Genomic DNA, 24004 nt, shown 5'->3' with positions numbered 1-24004 from the left:
GGTGGGTGGGTGTGTGCGTGATCCCAGGCAGGCAAGGCACGGGTGGGTGGGTGGGTGGGTGTGTGCGTGCGTGATCCCAGGGAGGCAGGCAGGCAAGGCACGGGTGGGTGGGTGGGTGGGTGTGTGCGTGATCCCAGGGAGGCAGGCAGGCCAGGCACGGGTGGGTGGGTGGGTGTGTGCGTGATCCCAGAGAGGCAGGCCAGGCCAGGCACGGGTGGGTGGGTGGGTGTGTGCGTGATCCCAGAGAGGGAGGCAGGCCAGGCACGGGTGGGTGGGTGGGTGTGTGCGTGACCCCAGAGAGGCAGGCAGGCCAGGCACGGGTGGGTGGGTGGGTGTGTGCGTGATCCCAGGGAGGCAGGCCAGGCACGGGTGGGTGGGTGGGTGGGTGGGTGTGTGCGTGATCCCGGAGAGGGAGGCAGGCCAGACACGGGTGGGTGGGTGGGTGTGTGCGTGATCCCAGGGAGGCAGGCAGGCAGGAGCTAGCAGATGACTCAGCTGAGTTTCAGCAGATCAGTTCTGAGTACCCTCCCACCTCCACCTGGTCTGGGCCTGTGACAACTTCCAGACCCTGCTTTGAGAACAACCGCCTGGTCCCAAGCTGCCACTGCCTCCTCATAGACTGGTAAGTCGAGGCTGCCACCGACGGCAGGGGCCATACAGAGCAGAGCCAGAGCGAGAACAGGAAAGGCAAGAGAGCTCCACTGCTGCATGGGCACCTTGCCTTAGGACTGTGAGGAGAGGACAGCGACTTCATGCAGTGTCTCCTGGCATCTCCCTCCCACCTCCCCAAACACACACAGGCCCCGTTTTCCTCCAAAAAGTTTTTTGTCTTTTTTAAATAATGTGAAAATGTCACGCGAAGGTTTGAATCAGAGGCCCCACTGGGGGCCAGGCTTGGGGGAAGGGGAGACGCAAGATGGTGGCCCAGGTTCCTGAAGCCAGTGGCCCTCATGAGGCCAGGAGTGGGTCAGGAAGGACCTCTGCTGTGCCAGGGGCTCCAGGCCCAAAAGAGTTCAGTTCAGTTCCAAGAAGTGTGGTTGTCCAGCGATGGGGCTTCCTGCCTCATGTGGCTCCAAGGGAGTCAGGGGGACCAGGGGACCCATCTGGGGGGCTGGGTGGGAGTGGAGGGCCTGGGCCTCCTGTTTGGCACATGGTGGAGGAGGAGGAAAGGGAGGGCCCAGCCTCAGGCGCCTCCCCAGAGGCTGTGTCAGTGTCAGGGGCAATGGCTCCATCGTCCACACAAGATTCTGCTCGCAAACCCTCTTCTTGGGGCGCAAAGGGGCTGGGTCTTTGGGGAGTCAGTTCTCCACGGGGCCTAAGAATAGAAGGTAGAGAAAGGATGGGAGTCAGGAGAGACGGACTCAGAGGCTTGTGGTTTCCAACTCACTCAAGGCAAAGGCCCATCCCATCCTCCCCGTCCTCATCAGGCCCTCTGCTCCAGGTCCACTGGCCTCAAATGTTCCAGACATCATTCTACCAAAGGGTCTCAATGTCCTTCCCAGGCAGTCCAGGGCCCTCTCTTTAGAGGCCTTCCCCAACCACTCTGGAGCACCTTGTCAGCCCTGGATATCCTGGGCTGTTGCTTGCTCCCTCCGTTTCCTCAGGCATCCCACTCTGGTAGTGAGTAGTAATGTATCTCATTTCCATACCTAGAAGACCCTGGTGTCTGCCTGGGCCTCTACTGCAGAGCTGCATCTGGAGACAGTGCTCACTCCAGTCTGTCTGCCGCACAAAACCTTCCCGACAAGATTTTGCAGGACCATCCTCCAGCCTCCCCAAACATCATGACAGCCTGACTCATTCTCTGGGTCTATAAGACCAGGGCTGTTGGGGGGGGGGGGAGCGCGGGGGTCAGCCCTCCTTCATGCTCCTGTACTGACAGCTGAGGGCCTGGCCAAGTTGAGACATCAGAGCCCATTTCCTCCTTGAGTAGAAAATGTGGCCCCTGCTCCTTGTCAAAGTCCTGGGATGAGCTTTGCCCTCAGGACCTGGTGTAAAGATGAAGCACGTGGAAGTGCCAAGAGGCACCCACCGTGGTCTGGGGAGACCGGTGTGCCCAGCGGGAGTATCAATGGCAGCAGGGGCTAGGAAGTCTTGGGGCTCCATACCACTGAGCCCTCCATCCCCACGCATAGTGACTAAGAGTGAGGTCATCCTACCAGTTTTGGTCCTGACTCAATATCTGGCTGATGTCCCCACACCCTGGACCCACCCTGCACTGTGCTTATGGGGGTCCTGAGACGGAGGTGTCAGAAAAGTAACGTTTGGGCTTAGATGAGGGTGCAGCCCCAATCCTGTCTTTCCTGTCCTTGACTCTGCCTTGCCCCTCCCTCTCCCTGGGCCTAGCTCACTAACCTCTCCCGCCTAGACTCTTGCCCAGCCTCTTCTCAGGCACTCAGTCTCTATTTTTCTTTCTTTCTCAGCCTCTAGCCTCTTCCCCTAGCATCCTATGGGCAAAGTTTCCCCAAGTCTATTATTATTACTATTAATGGATTTTGGTTGTTTGAGACAGGGTTTCTCTGTGTAGCCCCAGGAGGCCTGAAACTCACTTGCCTCAAACTCAAACTCAGAGAGCCACCTGCCTCTGCCTCCTGGGTGCTGAGATTAAAGACATGCACCATGCCCAGGCCCCCTCGCTACAACTTTGCACCCTCAGGAGCCCCAGGCATCCTGGCCTGCCTTCTGCTCCTTGAACTAGCTAGGCTCTTCCGCCTCCAGCCTTTGGGCAAGTTGTTTACAGCTCTTGGTCATCACATAAGCCCCAGGCTGCATGCCTGTCAGAGGGGGATCAAGCCGTCTACACCCTCAGAATGCTCAGGGTCAGGATCCACTATCATCCCCAGTCTATGAGTGAGGATGCTGAGGCAGCGACACTAACTGGTCCATATGACACAGCTGAAAGAAGCCAGCGCTAATCCTGCGCTGGCTGAGGGGGTTGGGGGTGGAACAGGGATAGAGATGTTCCTGACAAGCCCTTCCCCACATCCTGGGACATCCTGGGTGTTCAACATGGTGGCCAGCAGGGGGCAGGAGAGAACGGACGGTCTCCATCAGCACAAGGACCAGCAGATGCTAACCACGAGAGGGCAGCACTGCAGGCCAGCAGCCCGCTTTTCTAAGTGCCTCAGTTCTCCTTTCCCTTAAAAAAAAAGGGGGGGGGGGCGGGGGCTGGAATCCACTCTAAGGATCCCAGCGACGATTGAGCTGGTTGCAATGTGGCAGGTCGGTGTGAGCTCGCCGTTATTACAGTGACTCCTGTCTCTGGGTGTCTGTGATATCCTCCGCGGGCTTTAAGTGCCCTCGGAGAAGAGATGGGAGATGCAGCAGGGTGTCTAAGCTCAGAAATGGGAAAGATAATCAAGAGAGTGTGTACACGGGAATCCTTGAAGAAGTAGCAACTGAGGCTCAAGGGCCTGTCTTTGTAACTGTCCAAGGTTGTGAACAGGAACCAACTACTCTGAGCTGGGAGATGGCAATGAGACCTGGTGAGGGCGCCGAGGAGAGGGGCAAGAAAATGAGCTAAGTAAGGCAAGAGAGGGCAGGTTAGGGAAGGTCCTTCTGGAAGCACTGTACCTGCGGACCGGGCGTCTGGAGCCCGGGTGGGAGGCCCCGGGGTCTCCAGCGCAGGTGAGACGGAGAAGCGGGAGAAGCACAGGGGGGGCCCTGGCGGGGGGAGGAGGGGGAAATCCTCCGCCCACTCGAAACTGCCGCCTAGGGAGAAAGTGGACCAGACTTAGACACCAGCTCTGCAGATCAGCCAAAGGCTATAGCCGCAACCTCCAGCAAGGCTCTACCCCTCCCACTTCAGATACCTACCCGCCTCTACCACGCCCTGCCTTCCGGTAAGGCTCCGGCCTCCAAGACCTCCTCCAGGTCCCTCCCTAGTCCCTCTCTCCCTACAGGACACGCCTCTCTCCCCATTCCCAAAAGCCCCGCCCTCCTGTGGCCCAAACTGTAAGCTCTGCTCCTCACCAAAGCCGCTGTCGTTGCTGGGAAACCCATCTCCTGGGGTGGTGGGGTGGGGAGGCGTCGGGGGCGCTGGGGGCGTTGATGGCTCCGTGTCCCCCTCGGGGGTGCCCTGAACGCTCAACTCGTTGGTTGGAGTCTCCTGTGAAAGCAAGAGAAGGGAATGAATTGTCACACCCCAAACACCGCATACCCATAGAGAGATAAAACCCAAGGATATTTCTGGGGCTTTCGGCACCCCAAGCTTGTAATCGCTGACACTGTATCTGTGGAGATGTGTATGGAACCTGTATCTGCCTTCGAGGCTTCCTACAGGCCTTAATCTCACCCAGATCTTTTTTCCTTACCTAACTGTGAAGCCTCACTCAGCTCAGGAATTCCCTCCCACTTTCTAAATTCAGCCTGCACTTCTTAACTTAAGTCGCTGCTCTACACACGGCACCACCACCTCCAAGATCTGCACTCCAGAGATCCAAACCTGTGTCTCGGAACTGCTGACAACCTGCTCCTGAGCTCTTCCCAAACCCTAACCCCGGCTGAGCAAAGAGACAATTACCCCAATCCCAGTCACTCAAAGTCTCACTTTGAAAGGAGGCAGAGGCAGGTGGAGCTCTGGGTTCAAGGCCAGCTTGGTCTACAGAGTTGCAAGTCAGCTTATGGCCTGAGGCAGCTCAAGAAAAACCTGGCATGAGAATGCCCCAGGCCAGGTCATGACATAGTTGAGAACAGGGTTCATGGCTACTGAGACCAAAGGATGCCGAAATGGGACTTTTAAATTTGTTTATTTGTTTGAGACAGGGTTTGTCTGTGTAGCCCTGGCTGACCTGGAACTCACAAAGCAACCCTGACCTGAAATCTCCATACTGTTTAAACAAACAAACAAATCTTGTTTTTTGTTTGTTCATTTGTTTAAGGCAGCCCTGGCTGGCCGGAACTTTGGAGAACCAAGCTGGCCTTGAACTAGATTCGCTTGCCTCTACCTCCTGAGAACAGAGACAACTGACCTGGGCAACTGGCCAAGCCGGATCCATCTTAAAGCACCACGTGATAAGACCTGCTAGGGATAAGATCCCAAGGGGCCGGAGATGCTTAACAGCTAAGAAGGTGTAGTCCTTTCCCAGATGACCAGAGTTTGTTACCCACTACAATACACCAGATACCTTTCTCCAGGCTCCACCCACTGCCTGGGGTCCCAAAGCACTGGAGGCTAATCGACACCTTCATTCACGAATATACACAGACACACATGAATAAAAATTAAATTAGAATTGGGCTAGAGAGATGGCTCAGAGGTTAAGAGCACTGGCTGCTCTTCTGAAGGTCCTGAGTTCAATTCCCAGCAACCACATGGTGGCTCGCAACCATCTATAATGAGATCTGGTGCCCTCTTCTGTTATGCAAGCATATGTGCAGGCAGAACACTATATGTATAATAAATAAATAGTTTTTTAAAGTTAAATTAGAAGCCAGACACGGTGACACACGTCTGTAACCCAAGCATTCAGGGAAGCAGAGGCAGACAGATCGCTGTGAGTTCAGAGCCAACCTGGTCTACAAAGTGAGTCCAGGTCAGCCAAGGATACACAGAGAAAGCCTGTCGCGAAACCCACGCCCCCAAAAAAATTAAATTTAGAGTCAACTCCACAGTTGTTAAGGTTGTTGTCAACAAAGCAGGCCCCAAAGCCCCACCCCCGTTCTCTTCAGTACTTAAGTTTTATATTTTTACGGTTTTTTCTCCTGTCTAGGCTGCCACCTCAGAGCCTCCTAAAGCCACCAGCACTCCTTAGGTCTCTCCTAGATTTCCAGACCCCTTCACATAGCATCACATCGATTCCTGGTCCCTACTCCTGCTAAGCTCGGCCCATCCATCCAGACCAAGTCCTCAATGACCCAGGCCCCGCCCACTTGCCTCCACCTCCTTCTGAGCTCCAGCCACCTGAAGGATCAATCCTCCCTCCAGCCCTGCTGCCAGCTGTCCTGAACCCTCTGCTTCACCTGGTCGAAGAGGTAGACGGTCACGTCCCCGTGGAAGGAGACCATCTTGCGCTTCCTCTCCAGCTCGCTGTCCTCTGGCTCGTCGGCCGCGCGTGGTGACTTGAGCAGCCCCCGCAGCGGGCGGGCCGTGTCCGCGTCGGCGCTGCTCACCACGACGGGCACTGGGGCTTCCCGCGTCCTCCCGGGGCCCCGAGAGCCCGCTGCCTCCTCGTCCTCGTCCTCCTCGTCCTCGTCCTCCCCGTCCTCCTCCGCTGGCCCCGGCGCCCCCGCCCCGCCGGCCTCCCCGCCAGCCGCCCCTGCGTCCGCGCCCTCCCAAGGTGGCCGCCGCGGGCCCGGGCCCGGGAACGGCGTGAGCGTGAGCGGTGGGAGTGCCAGCGAGAGCCGGGAGAGTTTGGCTGCAAGGGGAGAAGACAGGTGAGTTCCTGCTGCGGGGCTCCTGGTGGTGGTGGTGGGGGCTCCCTGCTGCAATGCATGCTCTCAGTACCCAGAGCAACAGGCCTCTCCCACAGCACCTGGGCCAGCTGTTCGCTGTCCCCACCTCATTTAAGACTCCCTATTCTTGCCCCCTCCCAAGATTTGTATAAGCCGCTCTCCAGCTCTGGGGTCCCCAGACCTGAGCCACCTCTAGGAGCCAGACACACATGCTCTGGCCACTCAAGGGCAGCAGCAGTTCAGCCCTGGTCAGTGCGCCTGGCCTCAGAACACAACCTCTCTCACACAGCTGCTTTAGGTCTGTGCACAGAAGTGCTCTCAGCCCCCGGGGCTAGTGAGCCAATGTCCCCCGCAGAAGGGACGTTCTTCCCTGCCTGGCCCTTGGTTGTCCCCTTCCAGCATTATCTCTGTCTCCAAGGCCACTTTTCATCCAGTCCTACCCCACTCTTTCACTGTGTCCCTCAAAAAGCACATTCTCGTGTGTCCCCACCCCCCACCTCTCTCAGTAGTGGGATTGGGAGTGCTGAGGCATGGTGCTGTCAGGAGTTGTGGGCGCCCACAGTAAGGATGGAGTGGTGGCCTTTAGTGGTCATGAAGGCTTCCCAGGAAAGGGAAAATGTGTGTGGGGTGAACAGAAGTTCCCTGCGTGGCTAAAGTCAGCTACTTCTAGCCTTGTCTTACCCATGAGTCCTAAGCCAGCGCTGGCTCTCTGAGGCATTTCAGTTCACCCAGTAGTATCATGTGACACAGGGCCCCATAGGTGCAAAATAGGAATGGGGCAGTATACTCCATAGTTGTCTCAGGAACTTGGGTGGGCACCATCTGCCTGAGAGTCACTGCGTGGCTCACCTTTCTGCTCTTAGCCTCTCAGTGTCTCCTCACTGTGTGCTACCCTGACATTTGCCCACTAGGGTGGATCAGGGCAAGGCCTGCCTGAGATCCTCTGGGGTCCAGCTACCGACAACCCATGGCCTGACACACTGGAGAGACCCCTTAGTTTATTGCTTCCTTTCATTTTTTTTTTTTTATTACAATTGTGTTTATGTCTGTGTACAGGTATTTATGTATGTGTGCGGGCACACGTAGCACAGCATGTGAGCAGTGGTCAGGGAAGAACATACGGGACTCCATTCTCTCCATGGAGGTCCTGGGTATCAAACGTAGAGCACCAGGCTTGGTGGCAAGTCCCTTCACCTGCTGAGCCATCTTGCCTGCCTGCCTGCCTGCCTTATTTTTGAAAAATACATACATGTATTTATGTGTGTATGTATGTGTATATGTGTATGTGTGTGTGTGTGTGATGCACATGTGTGTGCGGGACAGAGGACAACCTCAGGTGTCATCTCCTAGGCCACCCACCTCCTCTTAGAAACAACCACTCCTTCCTTGGCCTTGAGTGGCTGGGCAGTGAACTGCAGGGATCCTTTGTCTCCACTTCAGCTGCTGCTGAAAATTCCAAGCTCACCAGCACCCTGGGCCTTATGTGGCTTTTGGGGGATCAGGTCCTCTCATTTGCAAGGCAAATAGTTTCCTGGCTGAACCATCACCCCAACCCTTCTGTCTTGTCTAAGACAGAATCTCACTGTGTGTCTCTGACTGGCCTAGAACTCGATATGTTAGCCCAGGCTGGCCTCCACTTCACAACCATCTTTCTGCGTCCCTCTCCCAATTGCTAATGCTATAGACATATGTGGCGCCACTCTTGGTTACTCTCAGCGTCCCAGAGCCCTCACGTGGCACTGACCGCCAGCACCAGCCCGCCAGCTGGCTACAACCATTCAAACGTCCACAACATTAATCCAACAAGAAAAAAAAAGCAGCAAATGGGCCAACACCTGTGGCCTCAGGCGTGGCTATTCCCACACGTGGTACTTTCCCCACCTGTTGCCCCAGCTCTCCCCACTTCTGGGTACCTTCGATTCCTGACTTGAAGAGCCCATCTATACAAGCTTAAATGACAAAGATGGGTCCCCATTACATCACAGAGCTCAGTGGTGGCAATTTGGCCATAACTAAGGGCTTTGTCAAGGCCCTGCTCCTCACAGCCACCAGGTAGGGGCTTTCCCTGGAAGAAACCAGAGCAGTTGGTCTGTTCTTCAGAATGCATGCAGGGACACAGCCAAGGCCTAACGTACAATGGCTGCTGGTTAGGCATTCACAGTGCCAGTCTACCCACCTTATCCCGACCTCCTCACCTTTGATCTGCTCGCTGTTCCCCTGAGGGGGTCCCAAGTCCAAGAACAAGCGTGGCATCTCGGGGCCCTTCCTCTCCGGCTTGGGGGGGTCCTCGTCTACGCTGGGGGCCGTGTCTCCGCCGAGCCTGTTGTCTGGGACCCCTGGCTCTTCCCCGGGGGCCACTTCCGGCCTGGCTTTCAGGGGCACTGGCTCCGGCCTCCTCTGTTGGCCCCCCAGAGGCTGTGGCGGAGGGGGCAGTGGCCTCGAGCTGTCTACCCATCCGGCCTTTGCGTCCACGCCGCTTGCGGGGCCGCCGGCGGGGGCCGTCCCCACGCCCCCCGGGGCTTGGCCCCCACTCCCGAGGTCCAGCTTCCCAGCCCCGAGGGCTCTCGGTGCCCCCCCACTCTCGTGGACTCTCCACTCGGTCCCGGGTTCCGGGTTCCCGCTCTTGGGGGCTGGGCCAAGCTGGCCAGGGGCCATCTCCAAACCGTTCTGGGGCAAGGGTGCTTCGCAGGGCGCAGGGGCTCGATCCAGCAGGGTCTCGGGAGCTGGACCCCCAGTCTCGGGCATCTTCTCCCAGGGCCCTGGGACTCTCCGAGGTCCAGTCTCTGGTGGCCTCTCCGTGTTCCTGGGCAGCCTCAGGACCCCGTTCTCTGCTACCTTCTCCTCGCTCTTTGGGGACATCAGGACCCCATTCGCCAGCACCTTCTCGCCTGCCTCTGGGGACATCACCTCCCCATTCACCAGAGCTCTCTCTCCTCTCTCGGGAGATTCCAGGCCATTCTCCGCCACCTCCTCCTTCATGTCCAGGGCTCCTGGCTTCCCGTTCTCCAATACTGTCACCCCGTTGTTCACTGGAAGGCTCCAGCTGGGGACTTTCTTCCTGGGGACCAGGGATGTCAAGTCCCTGTTCGGGCCTGGGCCCTTCTCTCTGTTCACGGGGCTTCTCCCCGCCTTCCTGGGTCCTGTCTCCCCGGGTGTCGACCCCTTGTCCCCTAGGAGGTTCTTTGTCACATCCTCCCGCAGGGACATCAACAGCTGCTCGGTGCTCACTTGAACTACAAAGGTTGGCTTCTCCTGGGACCCTGGGAGTGGGAGGGGACCCGGGTCTGGGGGTGGCCGGGGCGCTCCTGGGTCGGGTGGCTCGGGGGGAGCCCGTGGCCGAGGGACCCCTTCCTCCTCGGCCGCCCCCCCACCTGGGAAGGCTCCCTCGGGGGAAAAAGGGGTCTCGGTCTCGTAGCCGCTGTCCCCCGGCTTGGGGCCCGGAGACGACAGGCCTGAGCCTGGACTGGCCAGGGCCGACGGGGGGTCGGGGGACGCGGCCGGCTCCGCGGAGGCCCGGGGAGGTGGCGGTGGAGGGGGGGGAGCGGGAGGTGGCCCCCGCCCGGGGTACTGGGGCGCTGCGGCCCCCATGAGGGGGTCCAGAAACTCGGGAGGGGCTGAGGTAGGGGGGACCAGAGGCAGGTCGGCCAGGGAGCCCCGCTCCGCACGCAGGGAAGAGTCGTCCTCTGGGGGGTGGGGACAACCAAGGGCAGGGTGGCCCCCCCAGCCAGCCACGGCATCCCCCCTCTCCAAAGGCAGGCAGGAGCAGGGACCCTCGCGGCTGCACAGGGGACAGGGCAGGGGTCCCCGGCGGCTGGGTCCCCCTCCAAGGCTGCTGCTGTCTTCGCCTGGGGAGCTCTCTTCCTCCTCCTCCTCCTCGGCCCAGGGTGCGGTACCCTGTTCCCCAAGCACCTCGGCAGGATCTCCTGCCAGGGTCTCTCCTGCGCCCCGACCCTCGGGGTCCCAGCCGCTCAGCAGGAAGCCACCTGATCCGGAGGACTGGGCCGGGAAGGGTCGGGGCGCAGGGAAGAGGGGGGAGGCCCAGGTCTCGGACACCAACTGGGGGACCTCGGAGGGAGCCTGGGGGGCCTGGGGGCCGGGTACGCCTGGGTCCAAAGGGTCCCAGTCGTTGGGGAAGAGGGGCTCTGGTGGAGAACCATGCTCCTCCAGGCGGATGTAATACTCGCTGCTCACCGAGGGACTGCGTGCGCTGATAACCGGCAGCACGCTGGGTGTGGACAGCGCCTCGTAGAAAGGATTGGACGGATTGGTGTGAGGAGCAGGAGGTGCCGAAGCCGGCTGCCAGGGAGGTGCACCCCCACCCCGGCCTGCCCCGCGCCGGGCCTTTTCCCACAGGCACTCAAGGTTGAGGCCACGGCTACTCTCGGTGACCGTGAGTACGTCATCTGGGTCAGCCCCGGGGAAGCCATCCAGAAGGGGGAACTGCGAGGACAGGGTCCCCGGGCGGGGCGCACTATGGGACGGGGGCCAGGGCCAGGGGAAGGGCCCATCTCGGGGAGGGGGTGGCGGCGGAGGGGGCCTGGGGGGCCGCTCAGACAGCAAGTAAGTGAGCTGCAGCTGGAGATCAGAGGCCGAGGGGCGCTGGGCTGGTGGGCGCCAGCAGGACTGCAGGATGTCATACCTGGGGACAAGGGAAGGGACACTGAAGAGGGCAGAACTCCATAGAGAGGAAGAGAAGGACAGAGGCCAACAGAGATAGCCAAAGATCTTGAGGCAGAAGGAGTCAGAGACCCAGACCTGCGGCAGTTTCCCCACTTCAGGCATCAGGTGATGCAGGAAGATGGGGTGACAGACAGGTGCTCAATGTCTGGAACAGGAAGTTTGAGAGCCAGGTGCCTCACCAATAGTCGGCATAGGGCAGCTTGAGCCTGGGCCGTGCCAGCTTGACATGTTGCTGGCGAACAACGAAGGCCAGGACCTCCTCGTCCGACAGGTGACGGTAGGGCTGTGCCCCGAATTCGAATAGCTCCCAGAGCGTCACCCCCAGTGACCTGTGTGGGAGGTCAGAGGTCAGAGAGCAGTGGAGCCCCATCCCACCCCCCACCCCGGGCACCATCTGTGGCCTCACCACACGTTGCTTTCACGGCTCTGATCCACCAGCACAAAGCTGCCATGCAGCTCACCCAGCAGCTCCGGCGCTGCCCAGCGCAGAGGTACCCATAGGCGCTCTGGTGTCAAGTAGTAGTCTTCCTGGGGGTGGGCGGGGTCAGCAGGTCAGCAGGTGACTCACACTGGTCCACATGCCCAGACGCATGCACACGCGTATGCACTGCCCACCTTGTAGTTGCTATGCGCCAGCCCATAGTCTCCGATACGCACAGTCAGGTCTGAAGTTAGCAGGCAGTTGCGCAGCGCCAGGTCGCTGCAGAGTAGGGGTGCGGAAGGCAGGATGAGAAGAAAGCCCTGCCCACTGTGCATCCGGCTCTCCGGACTCCCTCCTCCTCCTCCATCGCCACCATCTGCCATAGTCCTCCTCTTCTTCTGGGTCCTTCCTCTCCTGACACCTCATCCTCCTCACGTCCACTCTTCCTGTCCTGGGTCCCCCCTGAATTCCTGCTTTCTGCTACTAGAGCCTCCCCTTCTCTCCTCACTCCCCCACTTTCTTTATCCTCTGCTAGCCAGGCCCCCCCTTTTTCAGATTTCTTCCTTCCCCTGACTCCCTCCTTTCTCCTAGTGACTCCTTTCTCTCTTCTCTGCCCCCACCCCCGTCTTTCTCTCAACAGGGTCTCACTGTGTAGCCTTAGCTGTCCTGGAGCTCACTATGTAGACCAGGCTGGCCTCAACCCTGCCGGGATCTTCCTGCCTCAGCCTTCTGAAAGCTGGCTTTCTAGGCTAGAGCCACCAAACCCAGTTTCCTTTCCTGAATTTTCCCTTGCCTTTGTTGTTCCTCCCCCTCTCCTGACTCCTCCCCTTCACACGACCCCACCCCTTCCTGACTCCTCCCCTTCCCACAACCTCACCCCGTTCCTGACTCCACCCCCTAGATCCACCTAGCTCACCTGTGCACATAGTTGTGGGAGTGCAGGTGTGCCAGGCCCCGGGCAATCTCTAGGCCCATCCTCTGCAGTGTCCGAAGGTCTCGAGGGGGAAGTTCAGGGGACATGCCTTCAGGTGGCCGCTGGGCCCGGAGGTATCGCTTCAGGTCCCCCTGGGAGGGAAGCAAGGGCAGTTCCGCAAGATTGGAAGTGAGCGCAAAGTAACCCCCACCCCACAGTGGGCGGGGCAGACCCTCCAAGCCTCAGTTTCCCTTGCGTCTCCACTTGCTAGTTCGCATAAGCCTGGGTACGTAACTTAGTTGGTCAGTATGCCACACAGGCACGATGCCTGGATTCAACCCCCAGTCCCCCCAAATATATATATATACACACACACACACATACATGAATGCCAATGCAGCCCCACAGGTGACCATAGGAATCTGAGGCCCTGGAGTCCTGCCACCAAGGCTGGCTTCCAGCCCCCGCAGGCCCCCTCCTTCCCCAGCCCCCTCACCAGCTGGCAGAACTCCATGATCAACAGGAAGGGTAAGGTCTCCACACAGACGCCCAGGCACTGGAGGACGTTGGGGTGCTGCAGGCTCCTTTAAAAGGCAGAGAGGGGCACCCGGTGTCCATCCCACAGAACCAAACCTCACCAAACCCTTTCCCGGGCCTGTAGACCTGACCTGCATGCTACACCTCCCCTGACCTCCCACTAACATGCTCACAGCTCTCTAGCTCCCCAGCAACCCCATAAAACCTCACTACTCACTGACCAGACTCCACTTTGCCCTAGGCCCCAGGCCTTTGTGCTCACAGCTCTCCTCAGTAAGGGATATCTCTCCTGGGTCTCCCTATAATAGCTCTGTAACTATGTAGACCAGGCTGGCCTTAAACTCAGAGATCTGCCTGCTTCCACCTCCCAAGTGCTGGAATTAAAGATGTGAGTCACCATGCTTGTCTAACCTTAATTTTTTTTCTTTTTCATTATTTTTTTTAAAAATGATGTGTATATATATGGTCAAGTGTGGGTATGTGCATGTGAGTGCAGGTGCCCATGAAGGCCAGAAGAGGGCACCAGGTCTCTGAAACTAGAGTTACGGGCATTTACAAGGCACTTAGGTGCTGGGAACGACAGTCCTCTGAAGGAGCAAGCGCACATACTTAACCACTGAGCCATCTCTCCTGCCATTTTTATCTCTGCCACGGTTTATGCCCCAGCTGCAACTCAGCCTCCCAGGAGGCTTCACTGCCTCCTCCTTCATCCTTCCAAGTCTCCCACAGAAGTCACTCTGTCCACTTTGCTTGCTTCCTCTGACGGGTGGGGGCACCGCTTCCCACAGAAGGCTGTGAAGCTGTTCATGGTGAGGGTGGATCCTGCTAGTGTGTGTTTTTAAGACAGGGTTTCACTCTGCAGCCCAAGAATGCATAATCCTCCTGCCTCAGCCCTCAGAGTGCCGGGATGAATGGTAGGTGTACAGCAGCAGGCCTGCTTTTATTGCTGCTTTTATTCTAACACTTAGACATATGCTTGATTTGATTCCACCCCCCCAGTGCCAGCTGTGTCAGCAGGGCTGCTGACTGGCTATTGCCCAACCCTTACCTTCCATTCCATCTTCCTGTAACCGGCTTCCCATAGTGCTTTGCAAGCCTGCTGGCTCCTACACAACCCTGCCTCTCCAGTCTTTCAAAGCAGGCCCTGTCATCCTTACAGGCCCTTTGCCTCCTCCTGACCCTTCTCACTCTGCTACTTCAAGCTGAGTGGGGCTGATGCAGGGGAGTTCTTTCTCTAACGAGGCCTGGCAGATGCCAAGGGCACTGGGGCCGTGGGGCCGGTGTCTGTGTTATAACCACAGCTTCAATGGGTCCTGAGCCCTTCCCCTCCTAGGAGGAGACTGCTAACATCCCACTTGGTTAAAAGCACATGAGAAGTGCCAGCCATGTGCTGGAACCAGAGACTTGGCAGGAGGCAGAGACCAAGGATGATAGGGAGAGAGGAAGCCTAAGAGTCACCACAACTCTGCAGGGCAGAATAAAGGCAGGGGTGACCTGGAAGGGAAACAGGCTCAGAGAAGTGCAGCGACTTGCCTAAGGTCACATAGCTGGGCTCTGAGTTCAGGTCTATGTCTGGATCAGCACACACCTGCTGAGGGCTGATGGAACTTGGTTAAGCGTGTCCCTGAGCAGCCAGTCAGCCTGTGCTGTCCCACAGAGATTTCTGACATGGGCCAGCTATGGAGCGCCTAAAATGTGGCAGGTGTCACTCAGGAAATGAATATTTAACTTCATTTGTTCGCAGCCCAGGTTGGCCTCCAATTCTTAGGGATCCTCTATCCTCGGCGCCCCAAGTGTCCTAATTGCAGGGGTGAGCCACAATACCTGGCTTAATGAGTCTTGGACTGGTTTCATTTTATTTAGCTTAAATTTAAATAGCCTTGGTCTGGAGAAAGACAGATGATAAGCAAGTAGCAAGGCAAAAGAAGACCCAGAACACACACACGTGTGTGTGTGTGTATGTGTGTGTGTGTGCACGAACGCGTGCATGAGTGCACATTCACACACACACACACACACACACACACACACACACACACACACACCCCTTTTGAGACAGGGTCTCCTTCTGTAGTCCAGGCTGCAAGCTTACTATCCCCCTGCCTCAGCATTCTGGGTACCACCATGACTTTGCAAGGCCCTCCTTACCTGGGCCTGGGAGCAGGGGCAGACCTCTTAGAGCTGACATTAAAGGGAACCTACCTCAACATTAGCTATTCTACAGAGAGGGATAAGCAATGAGGAAGACCTTGGAGCAGGAAAGCAGGTACAGTGTGGGGGGGGCAGGGGGGGAAACTGAGGACAGAGGCAAGATGGATGGGTGAGCCCATACACACCTTTTATGATCGGCAGCTCATTATGTCCAAGCACAATTACATGTGTTAAGAATGGAGGGGGAAAGCCGGGCGTGGTGGCGCACACCTTTAATCCCAGCACTCGGGAGGCAGAGGCAGGCGGATCGCTGTGAGTTCGAGGCCAGCCTGGTCTACAAAGCGAGTCCATGATGGCCAAGGCTACACAGAGAAACCCTGTCTCGAAAAACAAAAAAAAAAAACAAAAAAAAAAAAAAAAAAAACCAAAAAAAAAAAAGAATGGAGGGGGAAGGGGGAAAATAAAATAAAATAAAAATAAAGAATGGAGGGGGCAGCCTGGCGTGTTGGCACACGCCTTTAATCCCAGCACTTAAGAGGCAGAGGCAGAGGCAGGCGGATCGCTGTGAGTTCGAGGCCAGCCTGGTCTACAAAGTGAGCCCAGGACAGCCAAGGCTACACAGAGAAACCCTGTCTCAAAAAACAAACAAACAGAATGGAGGGGCCTCAAAGGTCTTTCTCACAGTAGGGAGGGGAGGGAGCTGACTCAGGGATAGCTTAACTGTTGCTGGGACAAAGGGACCAGGTTCAGAACTGGGAACCCCCTTCCCCATCCAGTGTCTAGCTTTCTCTAGGGAAGACCCAAGACCCCAGGAGGGAAATCACAGCAACGGAGCCATACAGCCAGGGAAAACCTGAGACAGGAAGCCTGGTTCGAAAACACCATATTAAGCCTCCCTTTACTTCTAAACATCACCTCTGCCACCTGGCATTTTGTTTTTAGAACCTCTGTCCATGGGGACATACCTGTAGGGTTGGGCCTCTGAGATGAACTTGCGCTGCTCCAAGGGCCCTGCGCTAGCCCGGAGCTCCTTTACCACCACCTGGGCTGGCGTGTAGTCGGAGAAAACCTCCCCCAGGATCACCTGGTCAAGGAGTGCTACGATCAATGCTGACCTGTGTCCAGCCTGTCCCCAGGGCAGCTCCATACACCTCACACCCCCAACCACCTTCCAGGCCTTCCCTTCATATCCCACCTCCCTGCGCCCCCCCCCCCCCCCCCCCCCGCCCTGCCACCAGACATGGAGTGAGAGACTCACAGGCCCAGAGTCCGATGGAAGGATGGACAGACTGACGGACGCGTGGAGAGCCGGGTGGCGAGGCGGAGTGGTCAATGGAGTGAGGAGGGAGGCGCTGACCGACAGATGTGGGGGTAGGTGGGTGGGAATGGTGAGAGGTGGAGGGGGAGGGGCAGGCTGAGGGAGGGGCATGGGGGCTGGGGAGGCCAAGAGCAGATGACAAATGGGGGGTAGACACAGAACAGGAGCACAGGCCAGAGATGTGTGGATACCCCCTCCGCCTCCCCGCCAGGCCCCTCACCTTCCCAAACCAGCCGCTGCCAATCTCCTGCAGGTAGCTGAGGTGCTGGCGGCTCAGGCCCAGGGGGGTGCTGATGTCTGAGAAGGGGCGGGAGGGGAGCCCTGAGCTCCTCTCCTATCCAGGATGCCCCCACACCACCACAGTGGGTGGGGTCTGAGAGCAGAGTAGACAGCAGTCTCCTTTTATTGGCTGTCTCCAGCCTCCTCATTGGCTGCCCATGAGATCCAGAGTCCAATCAGCCCTTCCCTTTGGCAACCCTAGCTCCAAGACTGGTTAGTCAGCTCATAGGCTGGCTCCCAGGTTGAGATCTAGGCTGATGGCACCAAGGCCATCCTGCAGTCATCTCCAGATCTGTGACTTTCAGAAAGATGGTGTGTGTGGCCTCCCTATAAGTTATGTCCATGAACCTAGGGCTCTGCGTTCTTCCCTCTACCCTCCCCGAGCCACGGAAGAAAGCCCACAGTGTTGGGATGGCAGGATCCTGGGGTGAAGGAGTACCTGAGTGCGCAGGCTGCGGGGCAGGCATTGGCAATGAGACCTCTGCCAGTGGCAGAATATAGACATCAGGCAGCGACTGTGAGGATGAGGTCTCCTCCGCAGGGGGAGTGTACTCCCCAGAACAGTCCTCCCCTTCGGGGTTCTCAAACTCCTGGGGGTAAGAGGGGAAGAATGGGAGCATCGGAAGAGGGTGCTGAGGTTCCAACATCCTGTCCTAATCGCCTCCCCACAGTTCCCGGATCTGTCCCTCCAATCCCAGCCCCATTTCCGTTGGTATGCAGATCTAATGCTCCGGGACTTGCAGCCCCTCCTCTGGCTGGAGTCTTTCTCCCAGCTTAGTCCCAGGGCACCTCACCTTGAAACGAACATCACCCCGTTTGCAACACAGACAGGTAATGAGGAGAAAGATGAAGGCCAGCAGACCGGAGCAGGAAATGAGGACCACAGCGTAGGGCGGAGCCAAAGGGGCTCGGCTCAGAGCGAATCCATCTGTGGGCACAAGGCTGGCTGAGGTCCTGGGCTTCAAGACAGTGGCTATCGGACGCCATGCCCCTCCTAGCCTGTGCTAGTGTTAGACTACAACTCCCATGATGCTCCGCATCTAGGGGCCCCTTGGCAGAGGAGCCGGGTGGCCTAATGTATTGTGGGAGTTGTAGTTTTAGGCCTTCCCAGTTGGTTGGGGGTGGGGTCCCTCTTTTCGTTCCAAACTGGGACCCACCCCCCACCCCAAAAGCTTCTCCTAACCCGGACATATTCCAATGACAAGCAATAGTGAGGCCTGGAGCTCTGAAGATGTATAATATGCTACCATGGACAGCTTCATGCCCCTCCTCCCCACAGCCGCGGGCTGCTGGAAGATATTCGCCCGGAGCTCAACCCACTACCCTCCCCACACCTGAAAGGTGACTGAGAACTGTATCTTTTAAGGACACTGGGAACACATACTTGTTCTGTAGCTCCAGCCTCAGCCCCGAGGGAGGGGTGTCTCTGCAAAACCAGAGCTGTGTCCCCCTTAGAAATAGGGTCTCTCTCCCTCAGAGGCCGCGGCCTTCCATTTCCCCGCGCACCCGCGTGCACTCGCGTGCACATGAGCTCACATGCACGCTCACAAGCACGCACTCGGCCCGCAGCCCACTCCCCAGCCGCCCTGGCTAGTCTCCCTGGCCCTGCAGACCCGCTCGTCCCTAAGGACTGCGCACAGGTGCCCGGCAGGCCCGGTGGGGGTGGGGCGCGGGCCGGGGACGGCTGGACAGACTCACCCGGGTGCGCTGGGGACGCCAGGCAGCCGGAGGCGGAGACGGCCGCCAGGAGGATGAGTGCGCCGGGTGCAGGCATCTTGTCCAGGATGGAAGGGAGGTGGAGGTATCGGCGGCTGGGAAGGAGGGGGGGGCGGGCCCTCAGCCCCCAGCCATGGGGACCGGCTCAACCCTGGCCTCCCCCAGCCCAGGAGAGGGGCGGGAGATGCAGGACAGGGGGAGGGAGGGGCTGCTTACTGTCTCAGATACCCCCCTCCCCCTCGTCGAAAGGACAGACGGATGAAGGGATGGAGAGGCGGACGAAGGAGAGGAGCTGGGGAGCCCGGGTTGCTGGGGTAGGGGGGAGGGGAAGATGGGGGGGGGTGAGAACGAGGGCCCCGCCCCCGAGGACAATCGGGATTGGGGGAGCAGAGAGCCTGTCAGAGGAAGGGTGGGAGGAGGGAGGAGGGAGCGTTGTCATGGAAACTGGTTCCCCGTTGCATTGGCTGCTAGGCGGGAGGGGGAAATAGGGAGGGGGAGGAGGGATAGACAGAGACCAACAGACCCTTGGGTGGGGGGGGGGGAGGCAGGGTCCACAGTGCGTGGCCCTGACACCACTGGTGCCCACACGTGTGCTACATGCTAAGATGCAGATATCAAACCCACGCAGCCCACACACAGCTGACACATGTCACAGGAACCTTTCACAAACGCATCACATACAAAGGTGGACAGCCATCGGCAGACGGAGACACGGACACGCCACACACAAAGACACAGGGACAGACCACACTGTGAAGGCACAAGCAGTCCAGACTCTAGATGGTACCGATTCACCCAGGCACACACAGGAACGTCCCAGCATCACACACACACACACAACACACACACACACACAGAGCTCCCAACATAGAAAGGCATCACAAAGATCCTCACAGACCCTTTGGGACCCGAGGAGGCATGCTGTCATAAACTGGTATTCCACATGAACAACAAAGCGCACAGGCATCACAAGCTCAAGCAATGCTAAGACAGTGGCATAGAGAGAGACATACTGACCTGTGTGCTGGTCAGAAACAACACATGCATGTTTGCAGGCACAGGGGGTACGCACATTGCTCACCCTCAGGGACACACACATCACATACATACACGCACACGGGGACACACAGCTCGAACATGCAAAGCCACACAGCTCATGCAAAAACACAAATGCAGGACAAGGCTGCAAACATGCTCCGTGCAAAAGTACAGTCACACGTATTACACACAAAGGCACACCACCTACCTAAATAGACAGCACGAACGGACACACTCTTTAGACGTTGTTACGAGGACTCCTTGCCTCACTGCAGCCTCACATCACATACACCAACACACATGGGCACAGAAGATGCATAAGCGTAGTTTATTTCATGTATTTATTCTTAGCAGGATTTACTCTGCGCCAGGCGTTTCCCAAGCTTTACAGTATTACCTTTCCAGCCCCCAAGACGGGTGCTTTTACTATGCCCAATGTACAGGTAAGGAAACTGAGGCACAAAGATGGGCAGTCGCCTGCCCCGTGCACAGAACAGGGGATTGGCAGAGCTAAGGCTGGAACCTGGCCGTCAGGGACACCGACACATCAGACAAGACACACACACACACAATCACGTGCCAGGCTGCAGTCTCGGGGTCCCACCCCACCCGGCGGCACACAGAGCTGCTGACACACCCGGAAGCGAGGACTGCCGCCCTCGGCGAGGACGTCTCCATGGTCCAGGAATACCTGCGAGTCGTCCCCTCAGTGAGGCTGGACGGGAGCTGCGCGCGCAGCACTGGGTGGAGGGGAATCCTCACAGGGCGGGGCTCACTGGAGAAACTGAGGCAGGATCCTTGTGAGATGGAGGAGCAGCAAGGTACAGGGAAAGGGATTGGGGTAAGCGGGGAGTGGGCACGCAAAGCTGCCCCTCTAGCTGGAGAATCAACACCTAGAGGAAGAGTGGTTTATGGGGAGTTGTAGGCCTGCGCAGATTCTTCTGGGAAATGTAGTCCTCGTTGGTCCAGCTAGCAGGCTCAGGTTGCAGGTTGCGCCACCTGCCCGGGCATCTGCTGCCAGTAATGAGGTCGAAGCTTGCTGTTTGTTCATAAGTTCACTCAACAAATGTTTATTTAAGCACTATCAGTGTAATTAGTTCAGGTGTGTGCCAGAAGGCAGATCTGTCAGAAGGAGCCGGCTGTGATGCTGGCTTCTCGATCACCATCAAAGTTTTGCGGGAATTTGCGTTGTTGAGTCAGAGACTCGCTGTGTACTCAAGCTCTCCTGGAACCTGTACCTCAGGACGGCCATGAGCTAACAACAATCCTCTGGCCTCAGTCTCCTGAGTGCTAGGACTACGAGTGTGGTCCAAGCAACATTTTGAAAATCATTATTTAATAATACTATGTATCCGTGTATATTATTGATATGAATTATTATTGTTGTGGTTGTTTTCTTTTTTGTTTTGTTTTGTTTGTTATGCCCTGATGATAATGCACTAACCCGTGAGACCATAAACCAGCCCCGGATTAAATGCTTTCTTTCTTTGATAAGAGTTGCCTTGGTCAGGGTGTCTCTTCACAGCGACAGAACAGTGGCTAAAGCAGATCCATGTCACTCTGTGCATTCTGTGAGGACTGCTGGACACAGAGCCTGTCTGTCTTACTCTTTTTCCACTTTGGTTTGTTTGCTTGCTTCCCCCGTCGCCCCCCAGACAGGATTTCTCTGTGTAGCCTTGGCTGTCGTGGACTCACTTTGTAGAACAGACTGGCCTCGAACTCACAGCGATCCACCTGCCTCTGCCTCCCAAGTGCTGGGATTACAGGTGTGTGCCACCATACCCAGATCAATAATAATAAAAAAATTATATTATTATTATTATTATTATTATTATTATTATTATTATTATTATTATTATTATATGGCCAGCAGAGTACATCTCCTAAAGAGATCATGTCAAAGATTTTCTTGAGGATAGGTTTGGTATCCAAACCCTAGGGCCAGGAAGCACCTATGCCTGCCCAGAGCACCAGACACCATGGGCATCTAGACTGATGAAACCTATTTGGATAGTGTCAAGGCCACCACCTGTCAACTGTTCAACTGTGCGCTTAGGACATATTTATGATAAAACTTTGTTAGAAGAATTTGGTCTGTGTGTACTGTGCATATGGTGTGTGTGTGTGTGTGTGTGTGTGTGTGTGTGTGTGTGTGTGTGTGCTTGTCTGTGCTGGCGAGTGTGGAGCGCAGAGCTTAACCTTCAATATCTTCCTCCATCACTCTTCCTGAGATGCACCGTTTGGGATGGGCTGTTGGGTAAGCCCCCAGGGTTTGCGTCTGCTCTCCACAATGAGTTACACTTTCGTGTGTTTACTCTTAGCAGCATTCACTCAGCACCAAGTGTTTCCCAAGCTTTACAGAATTACTTTTTTGTTTGTTTGTTTGTTTTTTGAGACAGGGTTTCTCTGTGTAGCCTTGGCCATCCTGGACTCACTTTGTGGACCAGGCTGGCCTCAAACTCACAGCGATCCGCCTGCCTCTGCCTCCCGAGTGCTGGGATTAAAGGCGTGTGCCACCATGCCCGGCCAGAATTACTTTTTAAAAAATATTTCTTTATTTATTATTTAAACAGTAGTCTACATGTACAGCTGCAGGCCAGAAGAGGGCATCAGGTTACATTACAGATGGCTGTGAGCCACCATGTGGTTGCTGGGAACTGAACTCAGGACCTCTGGAAGAGCAGTCAGTGCTTTTAACCGCTGAGCCATCTCTCCAGCCCCCAGAATTACTTTTTAATCATTACCCCAGGCCCAAGACAGGGATTTTTATCATGCCTAATGTACAGGTAAGAAAACTGAGGGGCAGTCACCCCTTGCACCTAGCCAGAGCTGTCATCCTGTCTCCTTGCTTCCTGGAGGCTGAGGTAAAAGAGCCACAGGTCTAAGGCCAGTGTAGGAAATGTACAGAGAGCCTGCCTCAGGTGGGGTGTGGCTCAGGTGGAGTGTGGCTCAGGTGGGGTGTGGCTCAGGCTAGTGTCCCCTTAGGAGGGACAAGAACCTGGGTCCCATCCCCAGAACTACAAACACAAAATAAGTAATTTCTTACTTTCTCATGGTTTTTGTTTGATTGTTTGGGTTTGGTTTGTTTGTTTGTTTGGGTTTTGGTGATGGTGGTCAGTTTTGGATTGTTTGTTTTTTTTATTTTGTTTTTCAAGATAGGGTTTCCCTGTGTAGCCCTGGCTACACTTGTCCTGGGAACTTGCTCTATAACCAGGCTGGCCTTGACTCTGAGATCTGCCTGCCTCTGTCCCGCCCCCCAAGTGCTGGAATACAGGTGTATACTTGGGTTTCCCTCTTTTCTTTCTTTCTCTTTTTTTTTTTTTTTTGTGTGTGTGGGGGGCAAGGGGCGGGGAGGGGCGGGGAGTTGAGACAGGGTCTTACCATATAACTGTGGAACTTGCTATGTAAGCCAGCTTGGCCTCAAATTCATAGGGATCCCCCTGCCTCTGGATCCTGGGTCCTGGGATTAAAACCCCTGACTCAGTACACTAAGCAATTCAGGTCCTCTGCAAAAACAGGTGCTCTTCACCACCGAGCCATCTCTCCAGCCCCAGCCCCATGAATTTTGAGACAAATGTGGGAGTTTCACTTTTTAGGCTGACCTCAAACTCTCAACAATCTTTTTTCTTTTCTTTTTCTTTCTTTCTTTCTTTCTTTTTTTTTTTTTTTGCCTGTTTCCCAAGTACCTGGATTGCAAGTGTTAACCATCATACCCAGTTCCTAAAATAATAGTGAGGCACCAACATCTACCCATCTTCACAAAACCCGGAAGATGGATTTAGAGTGGGGAGGACTCGGGGCAGGTGTCTCTGGGAAGGTGACTGTAAGGCACAGATAGGAGCAGGAAGGACACTGATAAACAGGACAAAGAATATAACCCTCTGGGCAGGCTTGGCACATCTTGAGGTCACTGAGAAGCCGTGTAGCTACCTCCAAACTCCAGGCATGTAGGAAGTGAGTGGTGTCACAGGGTGCAATGGGTGCCAGGCATGCAGGTTGTTATTCAGCCTCCAGCTGTGGAGCTGTGGAGAGATGCTGAGCTATGGAGGGGGGGGGCGAGGGAGAAGCTGAGGGGGGGAGGAGAAGCTGAGGGGGGGCAGCGGGGAGGGGAGGAGAAGCTGACTCTAGTGGGCGCTTAGCTTAGGATGGACCAAACCACTGCAGTCAGCACTGGAGCATGGGGAAGGGAGACAGCAGGGCAGCTAGCTATGGCTGGCAGGGCAGAAGAAAGAGCTTGAAGGTAGTGACGACCGACTGCTGTTGAGGCATAGAGCTGTAGCGCACACGCGCGCGCGCGCGCACACACACACACACACACACACACACACCCCTGATGTCGGGACCCGTGCAGCTGCCTTACGAAACAGCATGGCAGTTGCTCAAAGGGCTAACACAGGCACCATGAGTTCTAGCTAGTCCACATAAAAACTTGCACTGTGGCACTGGAGAGATGGCTCAGTGGTTAAGAGCACTGACTGCTCCTCCAGAGGTCCTGAGTTCAAGTCCCAGCAACCACATGGTGGCTCATAACCATCTATAATGAGATCTGGTGCCCTCT

The 24004-nt window shown here is 56.4% G+C and overlaps 1 protein-coding gene across 5 annotated transcripts; it reads right to left on the bottom strand.

Moving 5' to 3' along the window:
• Nucleotides 1-797: 797 nt before the first annotated feature.
• On the bottom strand, nt 798-20351 carry Lmtk3 (lemur tyrosine kinase 3). Of its 5 annotated transcripts, none has more exons than XM_051148546.1 (16): nt 20084-20351; nt 18391-18503; nt 17487-17620; nt 17132-17282; nt 16634-16710; nt 16061-16179; nt 12904-12991; nt 12411-12559; nt 11689-11773; nt 11480-11601; nt 11253-11402; nt 8589-11032; nt 5962-6356; nt 3973-4108; nt 3574-3711; nt 798-1315 (listed from the first exon to the last, which is right to left on the bottom strand). In XM_051148546.1, exons 1-16 carry the CDS (start codon nt 20122-20124, stop codon nt 1299-1301), a joined length of 4359 nt encoding a protein of 1452 aa, XP_051004503.1. In that variant the 5' UTR covers nt 20125-20351; the 3' UTR covers nt 798-1298. The 5 variants fall into 5 exon arrangements, with proteins under 5 accessions (XP_051004503.1, XP_051004504.1, XP_051004507.1 ...); XM_051148547.1 differs by having other exon boundaries at nt 20138-20351; XM_051148550.1 differs by lacking the exon at nt 20084-20351 and adding an exon at nt 19844-19982.
• Between the last annotated feature and the right edge of the window lie 3653 nt (nt 20352-24004).

The sequence above is a fragment of the Acomys russatus genome, chromosome 7 (assembly GCF_903995435.1).
Source record: "Acomys russatus chromosome 7, mAcoRus1.1, whole genome shotgun sequence".
NCBI classification, from domain to species: Eukaryota; Metazoa; Chordata; class Mammalia; order Rodentia; family Muridae; genus Acomys; species Acomys russatus.
This window is presented reverse-complemented; position numbering and strand designations above follow the sequence as displayed.

Excerpts from the sequence above, each read along its gene's own strand:
- Lmtk3 (XM_051148546.1), bottom strand. The coding sequence starts at position 20,124 with ATGGAGACGTCCTCGCCGAGGGCGGCAGTCCTCGCTTCCGG. Across the intron at positions 11,403-11,479 it reads AGCCGTGAAAGCAACGTGTG|GTCACTGGGGGTGACGCTCT; the intron begins GTGAGGCCACAG and ends CCTCCCACACAG. Across the intron at positions 11,033-11,252 it reads CTGCCCTATGCCGACTATTG|GTATGACATCCTGCAGTCCT; the intron begins GTGAGGCACCTG and ends CCTTGTCCCCAG.